Here is a 14280-nt window from a genome sequence, read left to right as displayed (position 1 = left end):
TGTAAACACTTTTTCAGAGTAATCGATATGGCTGCAAAATCGATAGAAAATACGATAATTTCTCTTATTATTTTTTCTTTTGGTCACACTCGTTTTAACAGCTGACTGTATCAATAAATAGCCATTTTATAAGTTTTGGTTTGTTTTCCATCGATTTCCGGAATTCGACGTGCATCATACGGAAAATGAACAAGCGACGCCACAAGGAGCGTGAACTGGAACAGCAACGCAACGGTCAGGAGGGAGACACTAAAATGAACGACCGCAACTTATCCAAAACGAAGAAGATTAAGCAAAGGGCGACCCGCGATTCCTCTAGCTTATCAGATTCCTCCAATGAAAGCAACAAATCCAATCACAGCTCCCTGTCGCCTAACAGAAAGCAGCCGGCGATCGGTAAGCGACAAAGGGACTCTTCTGATTCGCAGGAGAAACGCCCCAAGCAGTTAACAAAGCCGTCGGAGGACGTACATGAACAGCGCTCTAAGTGGGACAGTCCGGAACGCAGCAGCTCCCATCGCAACAGTACAAGGCAGCGCCGGAACAGCCGGAGTCGCTCAAGGGAACGTAGCGAGAGAGAACGGGATAGGGATCGTGAGCGAAACCGCGAGCAGGACTGTAACATGCAATCTAGCAAAGAGCGCTGTCACCGTTCGTCTGCTCAGCGGCATCGTTCAAGGAGCAGCGAACGCAAAAATAGGGAGCGCGATCACCAGCGGAGGTCTACAGAAAGGCGCCCGGTTCGGTAGGTTTTCCTAAATCTTCTGTGCTAAAACGTGTAATCAGTAAAAACTCATTCCGTATTATGATGCCATATGCCTGCAATATTTTTTTGCATCAATATCGAATTTGATTCGTTTTACACAAACGTATTTTACCATAATTCCAATTAAATCTGTAACTAGCTTAACTTAGGTACTATTTATACTTTTATTCTGCTGTTATACTTAATCTAAAATGCTATTAAATTGTTTTAATTAGTAAGGCTTGCGTTATATTTAAAGAAAAATCTTTTTAAATTAGTTAAATTTAAAGGCATTGTAGCAAAAATATTTATCCAACCCTTGAATGGCTAATATATTTCTTATTATTATTATACTTATTCGCAGCCGTAGTCAAAGTCCACGAGATCGGTACCACCACGGCGGGCGGGATCTTGACCAGAGACGCCAACGAAATCAGCGTCGCGACAATAGCAACAAGAATGAGGATGATCACTACGTCTGGGGAAAGGAAGTCGACGATAAAGTTCCAGGCGAGAACGACGTGCCGGTGGACAAGGAAAAGCCCAACTTCGGATTAAGTGGCGCGTTAACAGAAGACACTAATAAGTTAAACGGTGTGGTGGTTAAATACTCAGAGCCTCCGGAGGCACGTAAGCCCAAACGACGCTGGAGATTGTACCCGTTCAAGGGCGAAACAGCATTGCCGACGCTGCACATTCATCGACAGAGTTGCTTTCTGGTTGGACGCGATCGAAAAGTGGTCGATCTGGCAGTGGATCATCCTAGTTGCTCCAAACAACACGCCGCCCTGCAATATCGACTGGTGCCCTTCGAGCGGGAAGATGGTAGTCACGGAAAACGCGTGCGATTGTACCTTATCGATCTGGATTCGGCAAACGGAACGTTTCTCAACAACAAGAAGATCGATGCCAGGAAGTACTACGAGCTAATAGAAAAAGACGTCATCAAGTTCGGATTTAGTTCGCGCGAGTATGTTCTGCTCCACGAAAACAGTAAAGAGGACGAGGAGGACGATGATGTGCATATCAAGGATGAGCCGCAGGATGCACCTGTGGAAGTGGCGAATCCCTAGATGACATACGTGTCATAATGGTTTAATATGTTTATTCCGAACCCAAGTTTATGTATCGCGTTTTGTACCCCCAAACCTTCGGCGAAAGATATGTAAAAAATCTGCTATGCTATGAGTGTTCACTCCCAACACAATAATAAATTCTCACACACATCTTTCTTGTTTCGATGAAGCTCCATAAGGTCAGGCGGAAAGTGCTGACAACGAACATTTTCCGGCGAGCTATATCTCTAAAGTTTCAGCTTTCATTTGATTGTTAACACGATGCGATGGCAGTTGGCAATTATGTGGCTTTTCGCCTCGGCGTTTGCAGTACCTGTCATAAAGTGGCGCCGCCAAATAGTGACGCCGAAGCACTTGATGGCACCACCTTTGTTACCCATCGCACAGGACAAAGTTGTGGTCACCCCGCAGAAGCTTAGAGAAGTGGCTGACTTGAAGGCCATGATTCAAAAGGCCGTCGATGAGAACACTTCCGTGGTGTCCGCTGCACCATCAAAGGTGAGTCATCAAAGTATCATCAGAACTTCATTTTATTTTAACATAGACGGTCTGTACGAAGATTTAAATAGACTTTTTCATGAAACAATAATAAGTCTTATACTACAAACAATTACAGACTTAAAAAAATCAACGAATACTTATGTGGACTTATTGAGTCTCGAATTATAAACGCCGCGAATGCGATATTTACCGCTAATACCCCACAAAAGTTTGTGGGAACTAGAAATGTCTAGCTCTTATTGTTTCCAAGATTTCGACGATCTAATACAAAGAAACAAACAGTCGTTTTTTGAACCGTCATTATGTTGGTCATCCTGTTTTTAGATTTTTTATATTTACTGATTGTCTAATTGTATCATTACCACGCTTTACCAGGATTTTCTAGCAACACTGGGTGGAAATTGGGGAACACCTTTATCCTTGCCTCCTTCCTGGACTGCGCCAGCCTTTAATCTTAAATTTTCTTGGCATGGATTTGGCTAACAACATGCAACGAATTTGATCAAAGTCGTAGCGCATACTCGTAGTATAAGTCAACATTAATCGAAGAGGTGTGGAAATCGCATAAGCTTTGAGCCGCGCCTTTTAAGGAACTGCAAGACGAGAGATCAAATGCGACCTCTGATTAATAATTAAACAAGAGTCAAGCAGTGACTAGCATTTGTAAGCTTTTATTCTTCATCCAATCGACATGAAATCGGGGAGAAACTACGGAACGTTATGGTCTAGCGAATCTTTTATGTCATGAATTGATAATGAATGTTTGTCCTGTACAAAATCATCTTAAACCACTACATAATAATTTTAGTTATATATATAAGGTACCGTGAACAACAAAAAAGCTCTAAAATATGTTTAACATTATTTAATGAATCTGTGTTTCTACGTGGAATCGCAACTGAAAATAATTTACATTTTATAGGTTAATGGAGACAACAACAATATATGTTGTATAACTAGGACATGTTCATTCCAATATATCAATATACATACATATACGTATGGTTAAAGCTTATATAGTAGCTAAATATATTTTAGGTGTTGACGCACAATACATCATTTTCTAATTTTTTCTAATGCGGCTTTATAAGTTTTGTTCCCATTGCAGTGAAAAAACAAAATCTAACAAATTACAGGCACATAACTTATAATTGATATCTACGATATGACTATTGCTGCCCAGCACTTTGTGATTTACCTTTTTTACTGTACTAATAACAAAGATTTGGTTATTTAGTTCGTGCCCATTAAGCAATAATTTCTGAAAAATTTAACAGATTTTAAGTCCTCAGCATATTGACTAGTATTAAAAGGAAAAAAAAAAAACAATTTCAATTTCAATTGGAATTCAATTGGAAAATGTAAATGTGTAGGAGTGTTGTTTGTGAGCATAATTTCCAGATTATCATAGTTAGGTTCCCTCTGCCTAGCTCCAAAATAGATTTGATTACAAAGGACTTTCACGTTTCACTTTCAAGTGCATAATTCAAAGTCAATTTAGGCAAACGAATGGAATGTTCTCATAAATTATTAGCTTAATTACAGTGCTGGGCGCTGAAACAATGCAAACTCAATACAATTAAATTGGTTGAAGTACGTTAGAAGTAAGACGTTCAGGGGCAGCTTTGTTTTACTTAAATGTATAAATCTGCTTAAATAATGAACGTGACAAGGCTGCAAAGTTTAGAAAAATATTGATTCCGTGCTCTGCAGATGATGAAGACTGGCCTCAGTCCGTCAACAATAATACTAAATACGAAACTAATATGGCTCACTACATGCTAACACAACAGGGGGCTAGGCTAGTCTCAAGGTTGCACGACGTTTTAAAATATTCGTAAGTAAGCAAAATTCAACTCAAGCAGCAGGGACATTTAAAGCAAATCCGATTGTCCCTGTTGTTCAAATGGCAATGTTCCGTATATGGTTGTTACTTCTTAACCAGGCGGCTGGAGGTGCTCTTGTGACTGCTCAGGTTTCTGCGGATGATGCTTCGGCTGCTGATGGAGATGTTCGGAATGGGCGTGGGATCATACATAGGGTTCATAGGGTATTTAGATCTTATCTAACCTCATCGATGTCCTCGCCTTCCGAAGAGCTGCGGATAGTATTGTATTGTGAGTTGCGGCTGCGCAGCATACGCAGGAAACTGCCCACGGCAAAAATAGTACGGCGGTGCCGATGAAATATTCCCTGGTATAAGGCCTCTCGTAATGTCTTCCTGTCCTCTAAATCCACCGATGACGTTATCGACGTTTGATGCGGCAATCGTGCTGGAAACACAAAATAATATATAAAAGACAATTCATAATAGGGTGAGCGAGAAATAAACCGTAAACAGAAAGCAATCGAAATAATGAATTAGTGCGATAAGAAGAGCTCCACAAGGAGAATTATTCTAGAAGTAAGGTCAGATTTCTGGCGCAAGCATTTGACGTACATATGGGAATAAACAAAAAAGAATGCAAGGGCAATAGCCTGATAAGGTACAAATTTTCAAAGAAATTTTATAACTAAGCCTTAATTTTGTAAAAATAAAAAAAATATATATATATTAAAGATGACGACGAATTATTAAAGAATACACAATTTTTGTATTGATATGTTAATACTCGTGCAATATAACGAATTCGTGGTAAAGAACATAAAGGACCCCAATAAAATATCGCTTAATTCAAGCAGAAATTTATAATTTCCACTTTATATATATATACTTTTTATGGTCTGCTTGTAACAACAAGAAAACACTGTAGTCTAGCCACTTCAGCAGGTGGGAGTGGGAATGATACAATTCAGCATTATTTTTTGGCATATCGATAGAAATTGGCAAGAAATTTTACATAATTAATAAAAATTAAAACAATTCAAAAGTTGAGATGTTTTAGGCATCAGAGTGGGCGTGGACAAAAAGTTTTCGGCATATAGAAATGGTGATTAAGCATATATACTTTATATGGTCGGAAACACTTTCTTCTACTAGTGACATACTTTTCAACGAATCTAGTATACCCTTTTACTTTACGAGCATCGGATATAACAATACAATCATACGTACTCCTTATTTGAGTTTTTTTTGCCTCGAAATACAAATGTCAAAAAACAATCACACTTTATACTTAATTGATGTAATACTTAATTGATGTAATACTTAAATTGGTATACTAACCAGCTATAGGTGACTTGGGCGATTTAAGTGAGTATTCGTCGAGGTTCTTGCCGCCAAGATCTAGTTTGAGCATCTTCTTCGTTAACTGTTGGGTGACCGCCTCTATGTTACTGGTCCTTTCTATCTTGATATCCACGTTTCGCTGGCTGACGGCACTCTTGGTGGGAATGGCATCCATTGACCCCGTCGATTCCGTCGTTGTCGTTGCTTCGGCCGCATCAGTCATGTTGTTATTGTTGATGTTATCAATGTCGCTTGCGTTGATTTTTACCTTTTTTTGAAAAAGGTTCTTTTGAGTATTCCTTGACGTTTGCTGGCGTGAAACACTGTCATCTAGCGCCTCTTGTTCCGCCCTTGTTGTTGTGGTGTGCTTATCAGTATAATTGTTATTAACCACAGCAGTGTCTGGTGTAGAACCTACAAATGATGGAGACACTGGGGAACCACTACTTTCGTTGACCCCGCTTCTGCTACTGTTGCTTTCAACGACGTCGGCAGCGACAACAGCAACAACCATTGTTCGGTAGCGCGAGCGTCGCTAATTTTTATTTGTTTTCTGTTTTTTTTGTACTAAGCATATAAACGATGTCCGCTGACGTGCGCGCGCTTTTGAAATCTGTTCGGTTCTGCTGTCGGTTTTGCTATAGTTTTTTTGTTCTTTTTGATTTAATGCGATTTTATTCGATTAAATTGTCGATTGTTTTTATATATATTGATTCTATGTCGCTTTCAGATCAAGGTTCGGTGGTCTATCTTCATTGGGTATTTTCATTGTAAAAATGTCGAAGCTGGTGCTATGCGGCGCCACCTGTTGAGCGGTGCAGTCAGTGAACGTAATCTGGGGCAAGGTCAGTATCAGTTGCTGCCTGCGACAACTGTCCTCCCCAGTACTCAGGTAGCTTAGATTGTCGATGATCTCATAGAGACGTCGTTGGTCACCGGATGTGTGTGCGACTTGGATAGCAGCTTGGCTCGTTGCTGCAGTCAGTGTGTGTTTTATAGTTCTTTCTCCTTCTTCTCCTGTTGGTTCATCCAATTCTGAAGTTGTACAATCCAAATCACTATAATCACACATGCTAGTAAGCTGATAAGCTGCGTTCGATTTCAGCTCTGAGTTCAAGTCCGAATTCTCATCCGAACTTTGCACTTTTTCCAGATCCTCTCGCTTTACTGTTCTTATGTTCACCCAAATACCGTGGTCGCCTGCTTTCTTCTTTGCCTTGCGTGGCAAACGCTTGAGCAACGTCACCAGTCGACTGGCCGTTTCTTGAGCCGGACTCTCGTTACGCTGCACTTCGTCAAAGGGTAAGCCCGTCGCTGGCCTTATTGCATTACGCTTTCTCTGGCCAATCGATTGCAGGTACTTTATATTAGCCTGTAACCCCCGTTCGTAATAGCTGCTGGCCAGTTGCAAATAGCCGTGGAAATTCACCGGAAGTTGCTGTTGTGGGCTTTCCGCGGGACACTTATTAATATTTATCTTATAATTGAGGCGGCCCCAGGCCCTGGTTTGGCTTCCGTGCACGGAGGCCACCTGCACCTCATCACTGGGTCCAATTTGGCTCTCCCTTCTCCATGGAATCCGGTTGAACAGGTGGCGTAGCTGCTCGCAACTATGAGCACTTCTAATCCGACGCACTGCGTCGTTGTAAGTCTCGTCAGACAATTTACCAGACCACACTGGACGTTGGCTGCGAGACGAATAGGTAGTATCGTCGGATCTGCAATTAGTGAAAGCACCAATTAGTCATGAGCGGAAAATAGAATGGAACCAAACAAAACATTAATTAGAATGGCAAGTGAAAACACGACAAATGCGAACGCAAAATTTCATCATTTTACTGGGATATCGATAAATATTGCGGAATACAATGAGAAAAAATTTAAAAATTTTTTAAAAGTGTTGTCCGTTTTGCCGTTTTGAGCGTTTTGTAGGTGAAAGGTGGGGCGCGGCCAAAGTGTTTTTGGTATAACGATAAAATTGGCAAAATAAACAATAAAAACAAGAAAAATCAAAACATTTGGGAGGTTTGTGGGCGTTAGAATGGCCGTGGCAAAAAGAATTTTGTCAAATCGATAGAAAATTAACAAAACTTATAACAATATGAAAAATGAACAAAATATTTTTTAAGTGTGGGCGTGGCACTTATGGGCGGTTTGTGAGCGAAAATGCTTCGTTCTGCGTGTTACATACTTTTCAACGGATCTAGTATACCCTTTCACTCTACGATTAACGTGTGTAAAAATTAATCTCAGTGAGTAAAATTGATTTTATATGGTGTGATGTAATTTTTATACCCGTTACTAGATTCGTTGGAAAGTATGTAGCAGGCAGAAGAAAGCGTTTCCATATAAGGTATACATTCTTGATCATGATCAATGTTTTGATTTTTCTTCGTTTTATTGCTGGTCTTGCCAATTTCGATCGGTATTGGCCACGGGTGGAGGGGCGTGGGACACCTACAAAACGCTAAAACGGTCACGCCCACACTCTTGATAAATTTTTTAATATTTTCTCATATTATTTATCTTTATCCCAGATATCCTACAACATTCTCTCATGTTTTTAATATTCACTCTTTCACCTTCTGCTATAGTTATGATCGGACTACCACAAAAGATTAAAATTTTTTCGTGTTGCTTGGTATATAACATTAGGACCTAGATCGACTGTGAGCAGGTAGGTAACTCCGTGCAAATGCAGTTGCCAGAAACGCAAACAATTTGGATGAATTGAGTTTGAAGAACAAGAATATGGCAAAAAGCTTGTATAAAGGTGGAAAGAAAGAAATGAGAGAGACCGGAGAGCGAAAAGACAAGAGTACAGAGAGCGTTTACGTGACAGTCGCAAGGTAGTAACCGTCCAATGTTAAAATTTCAGCGGGACAAGCAGTAAAACCAAAGACACTAGACACTTAGACCTGGAGAATAGAGATATCAGAAATTAACGTTACAAGGAGGCCTGTAAAAGCAGGTCAATCGCTGGAAGCGACACAGTCATCGAGAAACTGAACGCATGCGAACAATGTGCAGCAAGTAAATGTCAAGGGAGATACGGCTGTGAACTTCGACAAGGGATAAAATTGCTTTATCGAGACGTTCGGGCCAAAGAAATAGTTACAATATATTGTGGGGTTGGAAACGGCGTGATTACCAATAGAGAACGCTATAATCGATTGCCTTCAATACTTGATACCCGCACAAAACGGCAAATACATATTCATATATTCTGTGCCGAATGAACAAAATTGTTGATATAATATTTTCTTACTTGAATGCAAATTCACATCAGCCCTTTTTATAGGTATATTGTACTCCCAAAGTAAAAGGTAGGAAGATAACAGGTATAGGTGGCAGGTAACAGTCAGGAGTAAGCGTAGCCGCCGCAATGAAGTATATTAATTATTGATTAGGATCACGTTCTCTCTTGTATTTATTGCATTGGGAGGTATTTTTGATTAATTTGCTTAATATGTTATTTTAGAGTTTCTTTGTTTGCTTTGTTTTTCCATTTTTATGATAGGGGTACCTCCAGGGGAGTAAATCTCTCAACAGCTAAAACAAGCTAAAAGGTATTGGTATTGGCTTAAAGAGTGTTGACACCATAAACAACCTGCCATCAGCTGGAATGAAGACGTGTGAAACATATTGAGTGAAATCACTAGCGTTAGACATGCGGAAGCCATATCTACGTAAATTGAGCTGTATGATTTTTTCAACATGTTTATGGTAGTGACTATCAAATTTTCAGTTGGCTATATCCACCCATAATTAAAACACCACCAAACCTGGGGAAGTAATGCACATGAGTTGGCCACACATCGCGAAACTGCACATATCCTGACGCTAATAAAGCAGGCTCCCGAGATTTTTTCACCGAGGGTATCCTCTTTCGTCGCCGATGGCTTGCATTTCGGGATACACATCCAGATCCAAGCTGCTGCTGCAAATGGCATTGTAACTTGTAATCCCTATAGTGGTTAGCTACTTCGTGACAAAAGAGATCCGGCCAAAAACACTTTGTATTGTACTCTCTTTTCATGGTCATTCGTGAAAAATACTGGCTTCCACTGCCCAGAGCAACGCCTTCTACAACCAGGCCGACAGAGGAGCACATGCCTCAGGCCCTTGGAAAATTTTACGGCATCAAGCCAAAAGATATAATAGACCGTTAGCACGCTTCAAGCCAACTTGCTCGTCGGAGCCAACAATGTAAACTGCGTGGGTTGACATTGATGGCTTCTCCTCGTCGCTTGTTGTTTCGAGATATAATTGAACATTTATTGAACAGTCGAACAATACAATTTATGTTAGCAACAGCAGTTTGCGGTTATTTGTTATCACGTCAGGTCGCGATTTGTTTTTGTTTGTTCGACGACGGATTGGAGTTGAAAATGAACAAAAAGCTGAATTGTTGGGTTACTGAACTGTATCTATTAATACCCTCTAAAAAATAAAAAAAACCATTTAAATATGTATAACCACAAAAATAATTTTGGTACACAATAAAGGTTCTGAAAAAACGATAATCACGAAAATATGTTTAACCTGGATTATCAAGACATTGCCACTAATGTACTACTCTGTGAATATCGGTAAAAATTCAGGGTAAGACAAATTTAATTAAAAAGATCCCGACAAACACACCCAACCATACCCACTTTCACATGCATTGCCCCCATTCACTACCACATTCACTTCCACACCCAACAATCTAAAGACACTTAGGCTTAGTGGGCGTGGACCACCCTCAATAGAAAAATTACCAACGTTCATGTCGTTAACCATTGTAACTGGAACATCTTGCATGTAACAACCCCTTTTTTAGAAGCCAATCTGTCCAATTTGCATATCTCGTCTCACGATAAACAACAATAAAATACGACACAGAACGAACTATGTCAAAAATCGTTAATAGAGTTGTTGGATAGATCCAGAGTTATACAATCTAGGAGCAAGAACTCGCAAGCCGTCGAAAGACACTATGTAACGATGTCCCAGGGATTATTTAAAAAAAATGTACCACATATTTATAAAGAAAATTCGTAGCATTAAAGGTTCAAAATTAAATGAGTTACAGTCAAGGGAGAATGCTATAGTCGAGTTCCCCAGATATCAGATACCCGTCACTCAGGTAGAAGTGTGAACGACATATTTAAATATTTTTTAGATTTACAAATTTAAAAATTGTTCCAATGTAGGCGTGACAGTTTTAAGTGGTTTGTGGGCGGTAGAGTGTGCGTGTCAAAAAGTTTTTGGCAAACTAAAACAGAAAGACCGATAAAATCATGAAAAAAAATTTTAGTTTTAGGCGGTTTGTGAGCGTTAGAGTGGTCATGGTACCATTTGGCTAATCTCGACATTCGAGCTATAACGGACCATAAACGCTTTCTTCTACCTGTTACATATGTACTTTTCAACGAATCTTTTACTCTTTACTCTTTTACCTCTTACTCTACGAGTATTTTGTATCTTTGTATTTTGTATTTCGATGTCGTAGAATTTAACATCTGGTACCATGTTCAGAAATATCTTTATGCTCTTTAGAACTAAGCAGAACGATTTTAAAGGAGGATAGTTAACCCTAAAGTGACTGGCAGATGGAAACGATTCGGCCTTATGGGATATACATATACATATATTTGTACAATATTCCTGATTAGGATCACTAGCCGAATTGGTGTGGTAATGAATATCTGTCCGTATGGACGCTATGATCTCGAAAACTATAAAAGCTTTGAAGTTAAGATAATGTATGCATTTCTTTTCTTTCCTTCTTTTCTGATTTTCGAAGCAATCATGTTTTAATTATCCGTAGACCTTGATTCGGAACTTTATATGTTTTTTCGATTAGTGTTCTAAATATTTTGCTAATATAGACAGAACGCACTTAATGTTCCATCTATTAAATAAAGTGATATTTAAAGTAACCAAACTCGTTTGGGAATATATTGACAATTTCCAACTTAATTATCTCTGTCTCTTGTATATTTAGGAAAATTAACGTTATAAAGACAAAGGGAACGGGTATTGTAGATTTTCTCTTAACTATTGGGAGAGCGAGGGAGAAACTTTGAAATTTGATTATCATATCCATTAAATTGTTTAGAAAAAGAAGAGAGAATGCTTTAGTCGAGCTCCCCGACTATGATATACCCGTTACTCAGCTAGTATTAAATTAACTAATTTTGTATAGGAATTTCTCTAATTTCGTATGATTAATTGTATAGTCCAAGCAAAAAAAAACCACTGATTTCATGGTAGTGATTGCATATTAAATTACTTTACAAATAATAACCACAAAAATAATAACAAATTAATGAAAAAATGTACCAACAGACTTCTTTAACTCCATTTTAGCTGAAATTACTTTGCACTTGAAAAATTAGTGTTAGGTCCTAAGACTAAAATTTCTCCCAAAATCGCGAAAAATTCACTTTTTAATTATAGAACAAGACTTAAATAAGCTGCAAAATGAGGTCTATTTCATGAATGCGTTTGGCTGCATTCACTTTAAATCCTTTTCGAAAGTTTTATAACAAAAATATTTTAGTATGACTACTTACATTTTTAAGGTATTAACGGGCAGAGCGATTTTTTGTTAGTTTTCACAGCCAAAAAAAAAATACAACAAACCACACTGAATAAAACTCATTTTTTAGAATGAAAAAAAAACGATATGGTTCAAACAAAGACACTAGAATAACTAGTTAACTATAACTAGTATAATTAGTAACTAGTAATGCTACTGTCTTTGGTTCAAAAGATATATAAATATTTGTATCAATGGAAAAACTTATTATTGCAGACATTATTGTGCGTGCAACAGCTGTTTCAACAGCTGATTTCTGTGTTCATTAAATGGGTTTTCGCCAAAAAAAAGGGTACATACAGCTGTGTTCAAAAAAATAGCAGTGCTTGAGACCTGCGAGTTTAAGATTAAAAATTCCTATGATTTACAATTTTAATGGTCAAATTTTTTTTATAATATCGTTAGGTATTTAATTTCAAACAATAAAGCAAATGTATCACTTTTATTTCTTCAATAGTTTCGAAAATATAGTTTCAAAACAACATACATAATAGGCAGAAATGCAGGTGTTCACTAAAATATCAGTTTTCGGGGAGTTTTTCGACAGTTTTCTATATTCGTCAGAATATGACAGTAAGACATCACTAAGTATATTTGCATATGCGTTTTGGTCTACCTTTGTATTTCTTAGCTTCCGTCGCACTGCAATTTGAAAAAATTGAACACAGCTGCACTTAAACTCAAATGTCGGGCTTATATACAGAGTTCACGAGATCTCTCCGTTAATTCAGACAGACCGACGTGGCAAGATCGAGAAAATTCATACTTTATACGGTCGGAAAAATTTCCTTATATTTCTTGCATACGTTTTAACGATTCTAGTATATCCTTTTTCTCTACGAGTAACGGTCATACCAACAACAGTGTGCGCTGCTCAAAAATAGGCAATACCGCAATGTGGGACAGAAGAATTTGGTAACGGAAAAGACGAATGCCGCTAAATTGAGCCTTAAGTCATGCACAATTAGAACAGAGGAAAACCTAAAGCATAGGTAAGGTGTTCGTGCGTATGTGAAAGGGATACACACACACAGTGTTTGTTCCACTTTGAAATACAAAACAGCGTCAGTGTGACACACTTATTGCGCCTTATTACACACACACACACAGTCAAAGGTATTAGGAAAGGGAGAGTGGCGCACGTACGCTAATATTTTTCACTAGCTTATCGATAATAAACGGTCTGAGGATTAATAAGGAGAACAAAAAACTAAGCAGTAACCAGCCACACGACCTGCAGCTTTTCGTATTCGCGATGCAAAATTTATTCTCCGTAGTGTCAAAAAAGAAAACTAGCAAAACCCAGGGTATTCATTACAAATTCTTACTCCAAATATACCGCTAAGACATCAACAACATCTGTTGGCCTCTGCGTCTGCAATGATTGTGTTGCTCTCCTGGAACACGCACATGTGTGTGTGTATCTTTTTTACCTTGGCAGTTTAATCAATCAGTTTCAATGAACGACACTATAACTATCTCTCGGCTAATAAATGCACTTTGTTTTGTTTGATTGCCACTCTTGATTGTTTAACGTTTGTTTTAAAACTTTTTTTGACACTTCGCCAATGTGACCGTATACTGGTACTGAAAAAATACCGATAAATATACCAATATATTCCTAGGATTAGATTCTTGGTATTCCTTAAACTGTTAAATTGTTGGACACTCAACATTATACAGGCTAACAAAAAAAAAATTTTAGCGCAACTATATTTCAATAACACAATTCTGTGTATGTATATTCTTAGAACAATTTAACACTAGAGTTGCTGGAAAAAAGTGCGTTTCTCTTTCTATTATTTATATTCAGCAAAAAATAGGTACCGTTTACCGTTTGAATTTTGTTATCACTCGGACTCGTAATTAAAACATTCGAAAACAATTTATTGGCTTAAATTAAAATATTTTCGTATGTTTTCATAGTTCATTTTGTTCGAATACCACAATACCAAGAATACCCCACGTCATTTTATGTAATATTATTTTAATGTATAATTTATAAGGTAAACAGGAACATTTTTTAACTAGTTACGCTACTAGGCATACAATTTTAGGCTTCCTAAAAAAGCCTTTTAATTAAATATTACCTTGGACTTCAACTGTCCAACTTAGACGTAGAAACGGGTCAAAGTATAGCATATAAGATCTGTTAACAACCTTCATCTTAGCAATGTACGCGTCAAGAAAAATGTATTAG

General features: G+C 38.2%; 4 protein-coding genes and 1 long non-coding RNA gene across 8 annotated transcripts; 3 read left to right on the top strand and 2 right to left on the bottom strand.

Moving 5' to 3' along the window:
- Nucleotides 1–82: 82 nt before the first annotated feature.
- LOC117148913 (FHA domain-containing protein DDL) lies at nucleotides 83–1971 on the top strand. The gene is made up of 2 exons (XM_033316632.1): nucleotides 83–745; nucleotides 1110–1971. Exons 1-2 carry the CDS (start codon nucleotides 186–188, stop codon nucleotides 1816–1818), a joined length of 1269 nt encoding a protein of 422 aa, XP_033172523.1. The 5' UTR covers nucleotides 83–185; the 3' UTR covers nucleotides 1819–1971.
- Nucleotides 1972–2070: 99 nt separating this feature from the next.
- On the top strand, nucleotides 2071–2826 carry LOC117148919. The gene is made up of 2 exons (XM_033316640.1): nucleotides 2071–2319; nucleotides 2698–2826. Exons 1-2 carry the CDS (start codon nucleotides 2083–2085, stop codon nucleotides 2803–2805), a joined length of 345 nt encoding a protein of 114 aa, XP_033172531.1. The 5' UTR covers nucleotides 2071–2082; the 3' UTR covers nucleotides 2806–2826.
- A 3-nt stretch (nucleotides 2827–2829) lies between these two features.
- LOC117148915 lies at nucleotides 2830–6022 on the bottom strand. 3 transcript variants are annotated; one of them, XM_033316636.1, is made up of 3 exons: nucleotides 5489–6022; nucleotides 4393–4595; nucleotides 2830–2915 (listed from the first exon to the last, which is right to left on the bottom strand). In XM_033316636.1, exons 1-3 carry the CDS (start codon nucleotides 6003–6005, stop codon nucleotides 2862–2864), a joined length of 774 nt encoding a protein of 257 aa, XP_033172527.1. In that variant the 5' UTR covers nucleotides 6006–6022; the 3' UTR covers nucleotides 2830–2861. The 3 variants fall into 3 exon arrangements, with proteins under 3 accessions (XP_033172527.1, XP_033172525.1, XP_033172526.1); XM_033316634.1 differs by lacking the exon at nucleotides 2830–2915 and adding an exon at nucleotides 2978–4322; XM_033316635.1 differs by lacking the exon at nucleotides 2830–2915 and adding an exon at nucleotides 2978–4319.
- Nucleotides 6023–6181: 159 nt separating this feature from the next.
- LOC117148912 lies at nucleotides 6182–13654 on the bottom strand. 2 transcript variants are annotated; one of them, XM_033316631.1, is made up of 2 exons: nucleotides 9277–10012; nucleotides 6182–7209 (listed from the first exon to the last, which is right to left on the bottom strand). In XM_033316631.1, the coding sequence occupies exons 1-2, from the start codon at nucleotides 9603–9605 to the stop codon at nucleotides 6207–6209; spliced, it is 1332 nt and encodes a 443-aa protein (XP_033172522.1). In that variant the 5' UTR covers nucleotides 9606–10012; the 3' UTR covers nucleotides 6182–6206. The 2 variants fall into 2 exon arrangements, 1 of the variants encoding a protein (XP_033172522.1); XR_004459946.1 differs by lacking the exon at nucleotides 9277–10012 and adding an exon at nucleotides 13514–13654 and having other exon boundaries at nucleotides 7123–7209.
- On the top strand, nucleotides 7803–9331 carry LOC117148922. The gene is made up of 3 exons (XR_004459952.1): nucleotides 7803–8168; nucleotides 9012–9180; nucleotides 9240–9331. It is a non-coding gene; the product is annotated as an uncharacterized LOC117148922 (long non-coding RNA).
- Nucleotides 13655–14280: the final 626 nt, after the last annotated feature.

The sequence above is a fragment of the Drosophila mauritiana genome, chromosome X, assembly GCF_004382145.1.
Source record: "Drosophila mauritiana strain mau12 chromosome X, ASM438214v1, whole genome shotgun sequence".
Taxonomy (NCBI): Eukaryota; Metazoa; Arthropoda; class Insecta; order Diptera; family Drosophilidae; genus Drosophila; species Drosophila mauritiana.
Note: the sequence above shows the minus strand (reverse complement) of the source record. Positions and strands in the feature narration are given on the sequence as shown.

What these genes read in the sequence shown, in the direction of transcription:
- LOC117148913 (XM_033316632.1), top strand. Translation starts at nt 186, where the DNA reads ATGAACAAGCGACGCCACAAGGAGCGTGAACTGGAACAGCAACGCAAC. An exon ending in ACAGAAAGGCGCCCGGTTCG is followed by an intron (nt 746 to 1,109) that starts GTAGGTTTTCCT and finishes ACTTATTCGCAG; the next exon opens with CCGTAGTCAAAGTCCACGAG.
- LOC117148919 (XM_033316640.1), top strand. Translation starts at nt 2,083, where the DNA reads ATGCGATGGCAGTTGGCAATTATGTGGCTTTTCGCCTCGGCGTTTGCA. An exon ending in TGTCCGCTGCACCATCAAAG is followed by an intron (nt 2,320 to 2,697) that starts GTGAGTCATCAA and finishes ACGCTTTACCAG; the next exon opens with GATTTTCTAGCAACACTGGG.
- LOC117148915 (XM_033316634.1), bottom strand. Translation starts at nt 6,005, where the DNA reads ATGGTTGTTGCTGTTGTCGCTGCCGACGTCGTTGAAAGCAACAGTAGC. An exon ending in GCCCAAGTCACCTATAGCTG is followed by an intron (nt 4,596 to 5,488) that starts GTTAGTATACCA and finishes TTGTGTTTCCAG; the next exon opens with CACGATTGCCGCATCAAACG. An exon ending in AAGGCGAGGACATCGATGAG is followed by an intron (nt 4,323 to 4,392) that starts GTTAGATAAGAT and finishes CATCTCCATCAG; the next exon opens with CAGCCGAAGCATCATCCGCA.
- LOC117148912 (XM_033316631.1), bottom strand. Translation starts at nt 9,605, where the DNA reads ATGTGCTCCTCTGTCGGCCTGGTTGTAGAAGGCGTTGCTCTGGGCAGT. An exon ending in CATGTGCATTACTTCCCCAG is followed by an intron (nt 7,210 to 9,276) that starts GTTTGGTGGTGT and finishes CACTAATTGCAG; the next exon opens with ATCCGACGATACTACCTATT.